At 37.6% G+C, this 18941-nt stretch overlaps 1 protein-coding gene across 1 annotated transcript in view; it reads right to left on the bottom strand.

Annotated features, from left to right (window-relative positions):
• Window positions 1-6568: 6568 nt before the first annotated feature.
• MOSMO (modulator of smoothened) overlaps window positions 6569-18941 on the bottom strand; it is a 57883-nt gene continuing 45510 nt past the window's right edge. The window contains exons 2-3 of the mRNA XM_032606634.1: window positions 11972-12184; window positions 6569-7386 (exon numbers count right to left, since the gene is read on the bottom strand). Coding sequence (XP_032462525.1) covers window positions 7202-7386; window positions 11972-12184 — 398 coding nt within the window. The 3' untranslated portion in view covers window positions 6569-7201. The remainder of the gene's footprint in view (window positions 7387-11971; window positions 12185-18941) is intronic.

Genomic DNA, 18941 nt, shown 5'->3' with positions numbered 1-18941 from the left:
CCACAACTACTGAGCCTGCGCTCTAGAGCTTGCGCGCCGCAACTACTGAAGCCCGCATGCCTAGAGCCCGTGCTCCGCAACAAGAGAAGCCACCGCAATGAGAAGCCGGTGCACCTCAACGAAGAGTAGCCCCCACTCGCCGCAACTAGAGAAGGCCCCCAACACAGCCCCCCCCAAAAAAAGTTACTAATGACCCAGAAAGCAGAAATGAGGTAAAGTATTTGAGTGGTGTGTGTGACTGCAACACACAAGTCCATTTTGCTCTCACTAATTAATTAGCAAAATATGTAGAAGATGAGGTAGCAAAAAACTTTCTTAGATATGTGGATTATTTTTTTTCCCCTAGAGTGGATAGTGGAAGGGGTTTTTTTGGGTGGTTCTTCAACTGCATTTGTATTTAGCCATAGAAAACAAAGCAATGTAAAAGAAAGGTTTTTTTTTATTATTATTAAAGAAAATACTTGAATTGTCTTATACAACTAAATTAAGTATTTAAACAACATGAAAAGAGTACCAGAGCCAGGACACGGTATTTATTTTACTGACTTGCCCCAAGAGATAATAAATAGAGATTGATTTAATGGTGACCAAACACATTGAAAGTATCTAAAATGCGCCATAAGATGGCCAGTAGGGGATAACCACATCTAAAATGAGATCAAATCCTTGAGTCCGTTCCTTTTAGCAGAAATAATTAAAACCATCTTGGCAGAACCAAGTCTCTGCAAAACATACCAAATGTATGGATGGCTTCAAGAGAACGGAGAACCCACAAGCTTGAAGGAGCCTCCAGAGGGTTCTCTTCAGGATCCACAGGGTACTTGCATCATCCTGGTCCTTTGTATAAGTATCAATATTAGAGCGCTGTGAGTTTAGTAGTAAAGGGTCTTGAGTCCAGAGAAATCCTAAGGAGGTCAGCAAGACTGGCATATTATACAGTCAAATACTTACCAGTAAAATAACCACACTTACTTATAAAGGCTGATGATCTATACAAGCTTCTGCTTTCAGGAAAAATTTCACTGAAACAATCCTGGAAGACAGGTGACTGGGCCTTTCACATCTCCAGGAAATGTAGTTTCATAATTTTCCTTTATAACCTAGCCCCAAATTTAATCATGATAATTCATGTGTAAAGCACTGTGTCAGGTCTCTGGACTATGAGAAAGCCACGTTCCTTGAGTTCAAGAGTTTATGATCTAGTTATAGAGAAGTGTTTAATAACATCAGCAGCTAACACTCGGAGGCTTACTTTGTACCAAGAACTTTCCACACTTTATCTCATTTAAACCAACAATAACCCTATAAGGTAGGTACTATCAGGCCTGGTCTACAGATGAGAAAACCAAGGTGCACAGAGGTTAAGTGATTTATTAAGTGCTTTATTGTGGAACTGAGACTTGAAGCCAGGCAGTCGATTCCCCTCTAGTAAGTTCTGTTACAGAGGAACAAGCAAAAGAGAAACAAAGCACAAAAAATTAGATTATTTCAAATAGAGGAGGGATTAAAGAAACTGCAAGGGGGAGGTCATACAGGCACAGCTAAGACAGAGAGCGAGGGTAGTAAAAGAATGGAGAATAGGCTGATTTATCAGTAAAAAGCGAAAAGGGAGAATGATGGGAAGTAAGGCTGAGGAGACAGCCTGAAGCCAGCTCGTTAAGGGTTTTCAGTATTATGCTAAAGAAGTTTGGATTTCATTCTGTAGACTGCTGGCGTGACAGGAACTCGAATAACGAAGTGAAAAGTTTCTTTTGTGTCAAGATTACTTTGGCAGAAATGATCTGGATGAATTGAAGTAGATGGAGATTAGTTGAAGAAAGATTCGTTTAAGTGGCTATAGAATTTGAACAACTGTCCTAGGCCAAAAACTCTCCAAGGCCTATTTGTCAAAGACATTCTTTTCTACATTGAGTGTCCTGAGACCTAGTTATGTGACTCTGGGAAAGTCCATAAGCCTTTGAGTCCTTGATTTCTTCATCTGGAAAATGGAAACACTGAACATGCTTTTAGATTTCATCCAGCTCTGAAATTTTACAAGTCTCATGAAAAATTTCTTCTTGAAATTTAACCTTGGGTGGTCTTAGTCTTTGGAACTGGGGCTTCTTTGTAGAAACCTTAAATGTGCTTCAAAATATCATCCCAGCATTTTTTTTTTTTTTCCTGCTGGGAAAAGAACCAAAATTCTAAAAAAATAATACAGCATTATGCTTTCTATCTTTAATACAATTTATAAATAACTACTTTTATTTTGTTGCCGGGTAACTGTGACCCAGAAGAGTTGACTTTGCATAAAAGGAACCCACAGTCCACTAGTCTTGGTGTTTTTCCTATAATCTTCTCATACAGTGGTTAGAAGGGAGTTGATGGAAGAGTAACTCAAAATAATTTTTTCACCCATGTTATTGTATTTAAAGATAGTCTGTTGCCTTTTCCTACAGTATTACCAAAAAGAAGAAAAGTGTTTCCTTCTCCTCTCTTAGAAGTTCAGTATTTAGTCAACCATTACAATTTCCAGTGGGCCTATTCATTAATGTTTATAGAAAAGAACTCTTCAAATACCTCTAATCTGTGTTATAAATCAGGGCAAGATTTGAATGGTGGAAAGGTAGGGTGGCCAACTAATCCCAGTGTGCCTGGAACTTTCTCAGTTACAGCACTGAAAGTCTCATGTCCCAGAAGAGCCCTGTCTCAGGCAAACCAGGATGGTTGGTCACCCTAAGAAGATGACGTTAAGGTCCAGAAGCCAAGAACACCCAAATCCTACCTTGTCTTAAACTCCCAACTCCACATGAGGCTCCTGCAGAGGCCACATAAAGGAGAAACAGCAGCAACGGGTAAATATAGTGTTTCATTTGATTACTGGTTATTATTAGGCTAGGTCACTCCTGATACTCCTAGAGAGAGTTACAGTAAAGCTGTGATGGAGCACACGGATAAGTCTAGAGACCAAAGGGTTCTCTATTGCTCCTTCAACCCGAATTTTAAAATCTTACAAGCCAAAAGGACTTTGACCTGAAATAAAGTAATATCAGAAGAATGAAGCAAAGATGAAAGGGCTTAGGTCGATGTGCAAGGAAAAAAGGAAAGAAAAATGAGAGCCTCGGCTCAGTACCTCTCTCCTGGTCCATGGAAACATGATGTAGAAGAGAGTGCCACATGTGTGTGGTCTCTTATTGCTGAGTGCCTCTTCTTATTGGTAAACATAGCCTAATCCATGTTCTGTGACATTAATAGCATCTCCTCCCGAAGGGGGAGCTAGGCGTGAGAGTGGAAGAAGAGAGGGGAGACATTCCCCTGGCAAAATGCTAACAACAAAATTAAACCAAGAGGCATGGAAGTGTCACTGTGTGAATATGTGAAACCTCTATAAGAAATTCATTTCTGAAATAAATTTTTAAATTCAAAGCTTATTTCAAAGTAATAGAAGCCTTTTTAGTTTCTTTAGTAGACAATTTATTTTGATAAACTTGCTCAATAACAAAAATACAAGTGAAGAAAATTATGTTCATTTTATACAGTTTGTATTAACAATTTGTTTTGAAACTATTAATCGAAAAATGTTATAACCAATTAGAAAACAATTCTTAATAAAGTTGGGGTAATATACAGGCCTTGATGACAAACTTTAAAATCTCTTGAGGTGATATAACTAATAAGTCCTATGTAGGGAATCCAACCTACACAGGTCACTTTTTTCCTTCATATATTTTTATCCTTCAAAAATTAGTTCTGAAAGACAGCTTACTGTTTTGAATTGTGAATGTAAATTCAATATTTTAAAGAAGATCAAAGTGGGTTGCTAAAACAGTTACTACAATCAGAGTAACTGTGGCTAGTAGTCTTTTAATAAAGACAAAATAAATGCAACATGTTCCTCCCATGAAGCCCACGATGCAAAATAATAGCTAGGAGTAGTATATTCAAAGTTAGTTTCCAATACTTTTTTAGGGTCATTCCTCTAAATCAATAGGTTGTATGTCACCAGGACTGTTCATTGTTTTACTTAAGAGATTAAACAGTGAATTCACAGAGCATCAAGTGGGGATATCAAAGATTTAGGCAAAAGGGTAAAAACCAATGAAGTGTTTTGGTCATCTAGAACATTAAAAAGAAAAAAAAAAAAAAGAGCCGTCCTTCAAAAACAAAACAAATGAAACGGAAAATAGGCTTATAAGAAGAGTCAGAAAAATTACATACACACATTAACAACACAGAACATGGATTACCTTTGGAAAGAATCATACTGAAATGTTTGCTTTTAATGAATTGAAGATTTTTCATGTTTACAGATGTTTAGGCATGTTCAATAGGAGCTTCCAAAACTTTCAAACTAATTGTCTTGTGCAAATAAAACCTATAAATATTTTTCAGCAGATTTTACAATGATATTCTTAGGTATGAGAAGAATGCACACACTCTAAAAACAATGTAACAGACAAAAATTTGACAAATGATTGCACCATTAAACAGTGTTTTATATACAGTTTACAAGATATGATTTCCTGCTATAAATTAATACTGTACTATATAGTACTTATTATAGTGACCTTTTTAAATGCAACTGCTGAAGTTGTCTATCTGTTCACTTACAGGATTTATAGAATTTTATATGAATGAGTCCATTTCAATGTTTGGTCTGGAAGAGTACAAAGATTTGACTTCACATACTACTTGATGGGATGGTTTTAAGCCTGGGTTAGAGTGCTGACTGGTTAGAGGGAGTTTTCCCCTATCAGCCCTTAGTGCACTGGACCTCCAAGACAATGATGAAATTAAAGACAATTTAATGGTTTGTGTAATAGATACAAATAAAACCTTAAATTCTGCAATCTTATATGCAATACCACTGTAAGTGAAAGACGTAAACAGTGGGGAAATTCTTAGCAGCTGAGAAACTTTCTCTCCCCAATGCTCATGATCCAGTTAAAAATATTTTGAGAAACTATTTACAATAAAATTCAACTTTTGGAAGAGAAAAGCTCTTGGTCATATCATAAGTTAATTTGAACCATACTTTGCTAACCCTTTATTTCAGTGGTATAATGGTGACAACCAAAGCTTTCCTTCAAAGTGATCCATTTGACTGAGGTCCAATCAAATCGCAATGGGAACTGCCATCCCAAATGTCCACAGCACATGTCCAGTGGTATTCTTAGAACTGACTAGACATCGTAATACTTGGGGAAAATTAGTCTCCCTCAGGCATTTCCTAGAGGTTTCTTTGGACTCTGGGAAGGAAATGGGTGACACGCCCCCAGCACACTCAAGGAACTCACCCCAGTGGTGGTCTACCTCTTACCTGACTCCTGAGTGAGCTGAAACACTGGGGTTTTCTTCCACAATAAAATACTGCTGAATTAACAGTAAGATATATGAATGTCAAACAAGCCAGTGTGAAATACATCAGGTTCCTCCATTTCATACCTTGAATATCTGAGGAGGCAGCCCCATCTCTGAAGCAATCATTTAAAAAAACAATAAAACAGTGCATTCATTTCAGTTTGTGTTTAACAAGGTACCCTAACTCTTCTGATAGGGACATTTCGGTTGCCGTTGCCATGAAAGACTCCATTGCCATGAAAAAACCCTCCTGCCCCACATTTCAAACAGGAGATTATCTATTGTGTTCACCTGGAAAAACAACTAAGCATTGACATAAAGACATGGAGATGTGGAGAAGAGAAATACTATATTTTTAAACTATCTGTGGGCTCAAGGGTTAGCTGCAATGCTTCTTTCTGGAAGAAATGTAAAGCTGTGGGTCTAGTACAGCCCTTTAAAGTAAATGCAAAAATGTTAGCTTTTAGCAAACAAAGGCATATAGCATTTAAAGAAAATACTGTATTGCTCAGGTTTTTGGTAAAGGAGATTATTAATAATGCTTAGATGAAAAGAAACATAAATTTAATTTTTATGGCAGAGTGAAGTTAGTGTTATAAATAGCCAAAATATTGTAAATTGATATTACTAGTGAATTTTGTATTTATGTAAAGTTGTGTGCTTAAACATATAAAATGCTTTATTAATGTAACAGAACGAGCCAGTAGAAAAAGAGAACCTCTGTACAACAGACAACAGTTGCCAATAATTTAAATAGTGTCAGATTCCCCAAATTATAAGGTTTGACATGATCTTACCTTCTACTATCATAAACAAATAAATTAACCCTACAAAGAATTTTAGCTTAACTTAAAATTGCACCTAGAAGGGTATAGGATTATTTGTACCTATTACAAAAACCTGTTAAAATCAAGGGCTGCTACAAAGAATGAGGTAAACTGAAGACTCTCTCCACTATGCAGCCTTCAGATAAATGGCTTTTTTTCTATTGAGTTCTAGGTTTGCACACCACAGTGTTTTGCTAGCAAAGCATTCAGAGTTCTCTTCCAGGAACTGTTTGCATGTGTGTGTATATAAATTTACACACACACATACGCACACACACATATATACACACTGTATACTGCATCAGCAAAATATATATATTATATATATATTTATATAAATATAAGGAAAATTTCCCCCACCCAACCCCCCGCCCCCCAACGACATGTTTCTTAGTGTTTGATTTTTTTTTTTTTTTTTTTGTACACAGAGAATAGGGAATTTCAGAATTTTTACATACATTTTAGCAAACGAGTTTTGATCTATTGGCTTCTTGGTGCGGTAATGCAATGGCAATCCATTCTGGTGCCAAAGGCTCATACCATTACAAGGAAGCTGTGAACTCTAATTTCTTAGGAGGTGAGGCCAGCCCCACACGAACTTCTCTTGCATCCCTCTGGTCCGCCATGATTCATAAATACTTAGACTTATTTTTTCCTCCCTCAAATGAATCATTAGACGTTAAAAATGGAACCACAGAGTCACAAAGGGCCACGTGCTTTTCAGTATAAAGCATTCTCCTTCACTAGGTTGCTATCACAGTGCAGACCTGACTGCCTGAATATGCTCAGGAGATTTAGTCAATATTGTCTGTATTTGGTTATGGAAAAGGCTCTCCTTATTTTTTGTTTTTAAATCCAAAGTGCATAGTGAGAACAAATCAAAGCATTTTTTTTTCTTTTCAGCATCAGTTTCATCTAAGCATCTTCCTATGTGAGGACTACTCAGATGCCTTGCCTTTGTCCTCCCCACCCTCCAAAAATAAAAAAATAAAATAAAATTAAAAATAATAAGAGTCAAGCAATTCAGACATTCATCAGCCTGGTAAACAAACTTTGCCGGCAAATAGAAGTCCTACTATTGTAAAGAAAATTGATAAGACAAAAAGTACGTATGATGACCCAACTACTGTGTTGTTGGGTAATTTATATGGTTGACCTCCGACTTCATTGATGTAAAATCCTATTGGAAATATTAGGGCAGCCATACAGAAAAGGATCACTGTAAAACAAACCAGAACACAACATTAGTAACATGGTTTGGTGATTAAGAAAACAATGAAAATTTGGCACAAAGGAAGTTTATAAGAAGGGTTGTGGATTGATGACATGGTCAAATCTGTTACAATATGGATCACTTATCAAAAGATTTGTGTATACTACAGATCCCCAAAGCCTAACAATTAAATACAGTAAAAGCTAGCTTAGCCTTTTACATAGTTTTGAATATCAGCATTAAGGAAGGCCTCCAAGCCTACTAAGTACTCGTATATACGATTCTTGACCATTTAAAGTAGTGACTAAAAAAAAAAAAAAAAAAAGTAGTGACTAAGGGCTCTAGCTAGTGTCAGACAGGGGCTAAGTTCCAGCTCTACTACTTACTAATGGTGTAATCTTAGGCTTCTGAAATTCTGAAAATGGGTAAGTATATAGTACAAGGATAAACAAAACAATGTCAAGTCCTTCGCACAGTGAGTGACAGGTTGATAGTAAGTGCTGAATAAATGCTGTATATTATTATTGTCCTAGCATTATTTTGCCAATTCTCTGCTCTCTCAGTTGGTATTAGCTATGAGGAATTGAGAAAAGGTGCATACAAATATAAATACTATTTATCTTACTCTGATTTAAAACCAGCTAGTGGAAAGAACCACAGGCTTCTGTGATGAGGAGCAAATTGTCAGACTGGTTATCTCTCATCACGGACAACGTTCCAAAAAAAAAAATCTCCCAGGTTTCTGACTACAGAGTTTAAAGTGGGGGAGAGTGGGGAAATCTTTTGAATTTTGTATGCAAACAGAATGAAATATATTATTTGCTAAAATGCTTCTAGAAAGATATCAGAAAACCCAGTATCTGGGCAGAAGTAATTCCACAGTTGGCTGTTTTAGGAAACCACGTGCCCCCCTGTGCTAACAAAGAAACACTCTTCTTAGGGAACACAAATTACCTATAGATAGGCTGGCGTTTCCAAGAAAATATTTTATGCTTTTTATTATTATTTTATGCTTTTTGAAAGCATGTTGGTCAAATGTTCATAGTCTTTCAAATTTCTTTGAAGGCAGAAACATGTCTTCAGTGTAATGTCATTCTATAGTCATTCCCAATATTAACTGAATGAGAAAACTTTTCTCAGTTAAACCCATCCCTAGCAATACTGACAGAGTCCTGGATAAATATACCAGCTGACACTTGTCCTAAATTGTTTTTGTGTTACTCAGTCTACAAAATTTAATAGGAGAGTCCTGAAAAAGCCAATTAGGAATATTTCCTGGAAGGAAGCTCCAGAAATGCTGTAAAACGTAACATTTTCTTAAGTAGTACACTAGCTTAAGAAACACACCAGCACTCTCGTTTGCTTCGCACCATTTGGGTGGATTATTTTATATTAAGCAGACATAGAATCTGTTTCATTTTGGGCATATGACCACACCAAATAATGTTACATAAGCGGATTTAAATTCTTTTGGATACCTACTACAGAACAAATGAAAAATTCAGGTATTCAGTATTAGATCTTTCGGCCTTTCTGTTGCATAGTTAGCAATAAATAACTTTATTACTGCTGCCAGTGCCCGCTGATCTGTGGTATCTGTCACCAATCTCTAACGGTGCTTATGCCTTAATATGGTTTGGTAAGTAAAATGAAACCACAATCTAAATAGCTATAGACAATCTAATAAAAACAATGGGAAAACATTATTGCCTTAAAAACAATTTGTTCTTTAATGTGGATTAATCTCTAACCTCAAGAAACACTAAAATAATTTAGAAGTCCTTAAAAGATATGCAGATATTACTGTTGTTCATTCTGTTAATTGATGTGCCAACTTAATTCCTGTCCTTTCCTATTTTCTACTGTAAAATAAAAATCTATCTTTTATAAAGGAGTAATCATTTAATGACTATATTTAAAGCAGGGTTTAATATTTTACAAGTGTTAAACATTTTCCAAATTGGTGAGGAAAAGCTTAATCAAATTTTAAGGAAGCAATGAACTCCTAATTCTATCCAATATTTGTTTTTAATCCAAGGAATCGAGTTCTCTATCCTGGGGAGATGTAATGTTGGTGGGTGAGGTTTTTTTGTCTTTGTTTTCCTGTTTTTTTAGGTATTGAGACCTGTGAAGTTACTTTAGATCTTAAAATACTGTTAATGTTGAAAATACATATCAACTTTTGACAATTAAGTTCTGGGTCCTAAATAAGTCTGTAAAGACATAACTTCATATCCTGTATAGCATAGATTTCTTGGTGGTGAAAGTCAATCAGGTGTACTGGTAGACAAGTAAATTAGGGTGGCAAAAGCAAGGACAAGGGTCAGACTTGAAGAAAAAGGCACAGCCTTGCCCCCACAGGTGAGCCCCCTCATGTGTGGCTCTCCTTTGAACATTTCCACTGTGTAAATCCATCAGAAAATGTTAGCTTATATTCTTACCAAACTATAGCTTAACTGGAATAGAAGTGCATAAAATAGAGATGAAGTACATTTTCAAAGACTGAATGGAAACACTAGGGGGAGCCCAATCCCTCTTATGACTACCACCCCAGTAAACTAGCTCTGGGAATGTAGCTCTATGCTTCCTTAGATGACATCAACACCAAGATATATTGCTGAACGAAAAAAACAAGATACAGAATAGTATAAATAGAATAAATATGTATTTATAGAACACTCACACATATACATATATGTTTCTATGCATAGAACACCACTGGTAGGAAACCCCAGAAACTGGTGAGAATGGTTGCTTCCAGGAAAGGAGTATCAGACGACTGGGTGACAGGGCCACAAATGAGATTTACTTTTCACTTGGTGACCCTTTCATAGGCTTTGAATTATGTATCATGCACATATTATTTTAAAAAGTTAAATTATTTAAAATGGAAAATAAAGGAAAAACATTCTGCATTTCAAGGTAGCTATATATTAAATATGTACTTAAATATTTCTCTTGAAGAGGAACGAAAAACAAGATAATCAAAGTTCTTTCCCTTTATTGGGTTATAAGAACCAATGGCTCATGTGAGCACCTTAATGCTTTTCTCTGACTGATATTACTTTGCTAAATAATATTTCAGATTTTTGGTATTCAGAGCACATGCACTCCCAAATTTCAACTAAATCCAGAAACTAAATCCTTCTTCTTTGATTTTATTTTACTCCTAAAGAGTGAATTCTAAAGAGTGGATAAGTAACTGTATCTGTGAGTGAAGATTCTCTTTAAATTCCCCATCAATACCCTTTAATTTAGTAGCTCTGTCTCTATAACTGCCTCTAGACCCTACTATTTAGAAAAGAACTGTCTCAGGAGGTCTGTTTGACCTCAAAAAAGATCAACTTGTTTCACATTTCTTAACAAGGATGGAGAAGCCTTTTTATGTCAACTGCAACTTGATCTAAATTTCAAAATTAAGGGAGAAACAGATACAAAAATAAAACAACAGATCCAGAAACATATACATTCTCTAAAGAGAGTTTCATAGAGAGATAGGGAGAAACAGAGACTCACGAACTAATATCCCTATCCTATGATCTTTAAGAATAAATTGAGTTTTAACATTAATAGGGATTATGCCTTAGCCCTGTAATACAAGTTCTACATGACAATATCAGGTGAAAGTAAGCTGTGTTGTAATATTCATTTTTTAAAAACTTAAGAAAACCTGAGATGATTATAAGACACTGAATTAGAAATTAAATCCCATAGTATTTGGCATAGGGATAGTTATCCTGTTCTTTAGAGCAGGGTTTCTCAACAGGGCCCTATTGCCATTTGGGGCCAGATTAGTCTTTGTTGTGGAGGGCTGTTCTGTGCATTTGTACACTGTTCAGCAGCACCCCTGGACCCTACTCACTACATGCCGGGAGCATCCCCTTAGTTGGGACAATCAAAAATGTTTCCAGACTTTGACAAATGTTCCCTGGGGGACAAACCTGCTTTAGAAAGAAGAAAGCAGAACTACAGAAATCTTCCCTTTGAGCATTTTTGTTGCTTTTGGCTTGGGAAAAGCCTGCGTTGTGCTCTGAAATTAAACCAGTTTTGCAAAGTACAAGAGAATGTGTAATATATAAGTATTATCACACCCTTGGGCATAGCTTAAATGGCATCAGAGATGTTGAGAAACGATTATTAAATAACCAAATGTGTTGATTTTTCAATGGTCACACCACAGCTTATGGTAGAAACTCAAATCAATGATATTAAAAAGCAAATCACCACCTTAAACTAATTTGTATTTCTGTATATTTTCTTCTAGATTTATCTTTATTTGACAGATGATACCAATACCTTTAAGAAGAGGAAGACTCAGGTTAGTGGTAGCTCTGAGTCACAGACCTGGAACACTTAGGTCACAATGTGAGCAAAAATAAAATTCATTAAAATAGCACGTTATACAAAGCAATTAAGGTTTGGATGTCCTGGTCTTATGGTGAGAATTCGGAAGAGCTGATGGGACCGCGTAGAGTCTATCTGATGGCCGTATGCAAGTGGTGCCCTTTGATGATTAGAGAGTCCTTATTACTGAGTCTTGATTCCAGGGTGAGTGCCTTCTAGACAAATTTAGTTAGCACAGGTTACTTACTTCCAGTGAATGCTATCCATCGAGCATATTTTGTGGCTTCTCTTCGCCAGTGGGAAGCCACCAGCAAACCACATGTGACAGTCAATGAAATGATTCCCATGATGATAAAAAACAGTGTGGTGACCCACTCTGGGGGAAGCCGAGGTGGGATGCATGTCCGGTCTCGTCCATGGATTGTTTGACACTGTCGCACAAGGCCCACAGTGAGTGCTCCTGGAGAGATGCAAAACGTGGGAGTATTTTAGTGGGTTTGGCACACCCAGGGAATTGTCCCTACCAAAACCCCTTTAGTCCTTTTCTCTCTGAGTGGGTCATTCAAGCACTGAATTCCACTGAGTCCTATTCTTCAGTATCCTGCAGTAGTCCACTATGTAGTAATACTTTGTTTAAGGTACAAAGTGAACTTAAAAAAAAAACAAAAACAATCTCACAAGTCATAGAAGGCAATTCATTCAGTCATTTATTAAATACTTTTCTCAGTACTTGTGTCTGGCACTGTTCTAGGCTCCAGGAAAATAACAGTGAACAAGAGATGAGGTTCCCGCTCTTGCTGAGATTACCATACTAGCAAAAAGAATTGGAACTTTTCTATTCCAGATCCAAGACTCAAATGTATATGATTTTATTTTGGCTGAGGAGAAACACACGTTTTAAAAATTTGAAGGCAAACTTGAAATATGTCTAAGTGTAATACATAAATAAAATTAAATAATGGATTAAATACTGGAACTAATATTATTTTATTAAACTTACAAGGTCTAAGAAAAGTTCAATATAAGTACTTTTCCACTAAATCCAAGAAAATGCTGGAAAAACTAGTAGGTTCACCCCATTTGGTAAGTCAACAATTTTTGTACAATGTACAAGTACTCACAGTGCCAAATCATTACTAGTATGCTTCAGCAGAAAAGCATAAAGGCATCGGTGCTAATTTTTAAAGTGCCCCCTCTTCCATTTAAATACATGAAAGTGGTTTTTGTAAAACATCAACTGCTATTTTTAAACAAACATGTTCTCATGTCAAACCCAGGGAACCTCTCTAGCAAATTTGGGGTGAATTAATTTACAGAAACCTAGATAAGGAAGATGAAAGAATTATTATTTTATCCTTTTCCCCAGTAAGAAGAACAACTAAAATGTTGTTTTGAGATGCAGAAATCTGTTGTTTTGAGTAAAAGTTGCTTGCTTCCCCCTTTAAGGGCAACTGCAAATGGGAAAACAGCTGCCAAAAATACAAGAAAAGAAATTTCTGGAGCCACTGAAAACAACAGATTTCTGCATCTTTTATTGGTCTTATTTTCTCATTATGAACAACTACAACAAAAAGACATTAACCTCAAAATCATAGCACCTGCCATGAACAAGTGCCTTTTTTGAGGACAGTAAGTAAAATTCCCAGAGGCATTTTGGGAAGCTGCCCTTGGTGGGAGAAGACAGACCAGGGCTGAACCTGTACATACAGATGTATATGTGGGTAGGTGGGGCTGTTGGAGGGAGGGGTTTTTCCTGCAACATGCCTTTGCCATTCGTACATTTGTAGAAATAAGCAATGTATTCAAAGAAAATGAAGAGAAAAATCAGTTCTGCTCTCAGAATTGAGTTGTGGTCTTTTTTCCTCTAATGCTAACTCTGACTATAATTTTTCAAAAGAGTGGAAGACGATAACGCAAACAAGTTGTACCTTTTTCTCTCAAATAATCTAATAATTAGGTCCTTCTTGTGATCTCTGCATAGGTGCAAACAGCATTATAATTACAGGATCATCGCCAGCAAGATGGAGGCAGATGAGGGGCGGGAGAGGGATAGAAAGTGAGCAAACTGTCACAGTAAGTAATGCCACCCTATCCCTCCTCCGAGCTGCTGTTTGGAGTGGAGTGATTCCACAGGCCAGAGAAGTAAATCAGTTCAAAGTTTTTGACAGTTACTAACATTTTTAGTTTCATGGTGATTGCTTGAAACCAGAAAAGGGACAACAATAGGGGTGAGTAGGTACCAGGGAGTTGCATAATTGTTCTTAAAATGAAACATTAAAAAGTTTCCTTGAAAAGAAAACTTGAGGGAGAGGGCGTGTCTTATTATGATAAGGCATTTTATGGTAATTTTGGAAATAAAGAAGGCATTCACAGCAGTGCTCAAGCTCTTCTAACAGGAAACCACTCCTGATCATTCAGCAAAAATCTTCTAACAAATTACCCTCTGTAGTCACTATCTCATTTATAAAAGCTATCAGTACAGTGAGAATAGACAACAGGCAATGAAAGACCCTCTGGCAAAATTCAATATTATGGATTCTGATTATAGTAACAATTCTCTTCACAAATTTAAAATACAAAGAAACTTTCATTGGTAACTCTATAAATAGCTAGTGGACTGAGATTTACTTTTTTTTTTTTTTTAAATAAATTTATTTATTTATTTTTGGCTGCGTTGGGTCTTCGTTGCTGCACACAGGCTTTCTCTAGTTGCGGAGAGCCGGGGCTACTCTTTGTTGCGGTGTGCGGGCTTCTCATTGAGGTGGCTCCTCTTGTTGTGGAGCACGGGCTCTAGGAGCATGGGCTCAGTAGTTGTGGCTCGCGGGCTCTAGAGCACAGGCTCAGTAGTTGTGGCGCATGGGCTTAGTTGCTCCGTGGCATGTGGGATCTTCCAGGACCGGGGCTCGAACCCGTGTCCCCTGTACTGGCAGGTGGATTCTTAACTACTGCGCCACCAGGGAAGTCCTGAGATTTACATTTGAGAATTATTTTTTGCTGGCAAATATTTGAAGTTGTAGGTTCAATAAACCATAACTAAAACATTTCTCTTTCAAAATATTTTGAGTATCCTTATGTTGCCTCGTTTACTTTCCATTTATGGACATGGCAAGGAGGGCTCAAATTTAACTTCCTGTGCCTATAGGTTGTAAAGCTTTCTGAGTAGGATTGCTTTTTCCTCCTCTCCTGGCTGGCACAGCACACCAAGTGAATACAAAGAGAACAAGTAAGAAAATGAAAATTATACCTATACTTTCTACAAATCAATGGAAATAACCTGACAGATGTTCCGCTGTAAAAGAAGAGTTATGCGTCTGTATTTACGAAAGTCCTTATCACCACAAATCAAGACCAAATATTCAACAGCTACATTCTGGAAGAAAAGAAAGCTAATGCTAACTAACAAGAAGGTGTACTGTATATAAGCAAATCAATTCATAAATATTTTATTGAGTGTCTCTTATATGCTCACATTTTTGTAGTGGTCTGAGATTACAAAACTAATACTGTCACACTTTCAGTGAAAATAGAGTTTTCTTAAATTATGCAAAGGCTAGTGCAAACAGTGGTTGGTCAACATTGTCTCTAAAATTCATTTTCTTAAGATTGTACGCCAATATAATTTATATCACAATTACATATTTTCCATAAGCTGTCTGGGTGTAGGGATCTGCAAGGGTAACTGTGCTGCTACCATTGAATCTTGTACATTCAGGTAACTGTTAGTACCCAAACTTTCACCAGGTCTTTAAATTTCATCTTTTACCTCAAAGAATTATCTCCTGCCTGTAGATTCAAATCCATCACTTACATTGACTAGCCAAGATCTTTTACATCCTCCAAATTCTCTGAACACATTTAGACTGTATCACATAATCGTGCACTTGATTTTAAGGTAACTTATTTTAACCCCAAACAGAAAATGAGCTTTCCAGGAGGGAACTGAACCTTCTGCTTCATTGGAAACCCTCAGAATGGCCTGCAGCAGTGGGCACAAAGCAGGAATTAATAAACATCTGGTGAACTTAATAAATTAAAAACAAGCTAAATTTAAAAATCATGCTGCATTAACGAGGTTCTCCTATGGAACTGTCTCAGTTTGATTTGTTGAAGCACACTAAATTAAGCATAAATTCAGCCATTCACTAATTTTTGTTTTATCCAACAGGTCTTTTGCCTCCTGAAGGGGCCTGTAATTCCATTTTCCAAATAGCCAATCCATCTTTACCCTGCAGCTGTTTCCTAGGTAATCAGTCTAGCCAAATAAAAACTTGCACACAATAGGAAAAAGGAAAACCAACTAGGAACTATAGCATCCCACATGCCTCTTAGTATCTCACCTGTGTTATCAAAACACAGAAAAGGAAGTCATAACGAATCTTACCCTGTTAAGTGGGGAATCTTAACTAAAGAGGCTTTTGACACCCATCATCTATAGATCCAGACACTGCTGAAATGATTTAACACAATCTGAGCATGTCTATTGCCACAATGAGGATGATTACAAGGCATGTCATCACTACATGTAAAAGCTGTGTCACAGAAAATTTGAAACACGGTAATTGTACATCAGAAAAGCACACATTCCCACCAAACTGTCAGAGCAAATCATATGCAGTAACTGCTCGCTAAACTGACTACGGAGAGGGTTTTCCAAGATAGGGCTGAATTTGAACAAAATTGTGAAGTTAACATTTGCTATTGCCCTCTCCCATCTCTCCCTTGAGTTTTCTTCCTACTCATGTTCTCTTCCTCTCAGGGGGCCCTCTTCCGTTAGCTGTAGGTATTGTGAACTGGCCCACCCAATCCCTACAACTGATGTGGATTTCTTACTCTACTTTCTCCCTGGGGATATAAAAATCTAATCTTGGCAAGCTATCCTACTGGTAACACAAACCAAACACGTTACCACAAAAGTCTTAGTGACTGATAAAGGCTTAACATATTGCCCTTTCCAAGAGCACCTGTAGTTAAGTAAGGGACAATATTCCAACTTAACTGAAATTATAGAGTTTCATGTTTCAGTGACAGGTTGGCTGAAGAAATTTAGGAGAACCTGGAGGCAGGTGAGAAGGGGCCTGGTACGGGGCCCCAATGTAGGCAGTGACACATACCTTCCGGTGTAAGTCATACCCTGGCAGCTCATACTTTAAATGACTAGAAGCACAAGCACAGAAAATAATAGTCTATAGGTAACTTAAAGACTTCACATATTTAATTTTTTTCCTCCAGAAGCACTGCTCGTGGTGATTATTTTTTATCAGCTGTGATTTCTGGGTTCTACCTTAAGATGCGGGTGCTTATAAATAGTGAACTGGCCAAAAAGAGTCAACACGTAAAACAAGGAAACTTAATGAACCATACATAGGCAATGTCTGAAAACCCGAGTAACATAATAGGTTTATTAGGCCAGTCACTAGTGTCCACTATAGTAACAGTGTCCATTCCTATTACTTTCACCTGTTCTTGTACCTCCCTGGCACTTCCTGGCACTGGCCCCTATTTTCTCTCCATCCATCACTTTCCTATTGTCTTCACTTCTTTCCTTATCCAGCCTAGAGTCCTTGATCCATCATATTACCACCTAACTTCTATCCTTTCACTGCACCCACCTGGCAAAAACCATAACCCTGATTCAACATAGGTTTTGCCCCTCCTGCACTTACCTCCAGTATGCTGAATGCTGATGAAGAAAATCATATCTCAGAGCAGAGGTGTGCCACTATAAATTCCTAAGTTTCTATCTCATGACCATCACCACTACCCAGAAACTAATTAGATTTTCCTAATTCAGCGCTTCCCCATTCTCTACTGTGACCATTCCAAGTCTGCTGCACTCTCCCTCAATATGAGAGCCATTCACCACCCCTATCATTTAAGTAGGTGCCTGTGTCTGTTACCTTTCAGAAAAGACAGAGGCCATCAGACAGCAACCCCTCAACTGTCCACCATCAAAACTTATGAATTTATCTGCACACACTTGTTCTTTCATCCTATTGATCTTTCTCCCTTTGTTTTGGATCCCATTCCCTCTCACTTTCTTTGGGAGCTTGCCCAACTTATTATTTTCTTTCTCTTCTGGATTGCAAAATTGTTTGAATAAGCTTAAGTCTTCCCTATTTTTTTTCAACTGTTTATTTTTTATTTTATTTTATTTTTTGGCCGCACCGCGCGGCATGTGGGATCCTAGCTCCCTGACCAGGGATAGAACCTGCACCCCCTGCATTAGATGTGTGGAGTCTTAACCACTGGATTGACAGGGAAGTCCCCTAAGTCTCCCTTATCATAAAACAAAACTATCCCATCACGTCAAGCCATCCTCTGGTGTCGACATGTTTGTGTTTCTGTCCGCTCCGCCTACTATCCTTTGTCCCCTACCCTGTCGAGAGTCCCTGTCCCCACTTCCCAGAGTCTTGTTCACTCTTTAATCTACTGCAGCTTGGCTTTTACCCCAACCGCCCCACTGACACAGCTCTTGCCACGCTCACTCATTCCATACTGCTGACTCTAATGGGCATTTCTAAGTCCTTTCCTTAATATTTTAGCAGCATCTGATACAGCTTCTTCAAACACATTTCCTTTAGTTTTGATGACTCCATGTTCTATTTATTTTCCTCATGCCTCTTTAGTTTTTCTTTCTTTGTCTTTTTTCACAGACACCTTTTTCTCTGCCATGCGTTAAAATTTGGCATTCTTTAGGGGTCTTTGTTGGATCTGGTTTTCCTTCTACACACTCTCTCTCCTCTAAGTCCAAATGTCCTACAAAGGTCTGGATGATATTGCTTTTTTTTCTTTTTTGACATTTGATGCTCAAATTCTTAAATTAACTCTTAAATCATCTCTAACACACACCCCAGGTGTTCGTATATGCTGTTCCCTCTGCCTAAACTACTCTTCCAAACTTCTTCTCCTGGTTTCTACCTATGATTCAAAACTCCAGTCACAGCTTAGAAGTCACTTCTGGGAAGTCTTCCTCGACAAGCTTACATTCCCATTCTGGGCTGACTGCTCCTCTATGCTTCCATGGCCCCGTCCAAAGTATCATAACTGTCTCTCTATTGAACTAGAGGGGGTCGTGGGAAATCCCAAATTTGTAGCCAGTAGGTCAGAAGTGCCCCGCCCCCCCGAACTTGTGGCAGTGTCTGAATTAGAGGCAATCTTGTGGAGGACAGAGCCCTTAATTTGTGGGATCTGTGCTAACTCTAGGTGGCTAGTGTCAG

This window comes from Phocoena sinus, chromosome 15 (genome assembly GCF_008692025.1).
Source record: "Phocoena sinus isolate mPhoSin1 chromosome 15, mPhoSin1.pri, whole genome shotgun sequence".
Classification (NCBI taxonomy): Eukaryota; Metazoa; Chordata; class Mammalia; order Artiodactyla; family Phocoenidae; genus Phocoena; species Phocoena sinus.
This window is presented reverse-complemented; position numbering and strand designations above follow the sequence as displayed.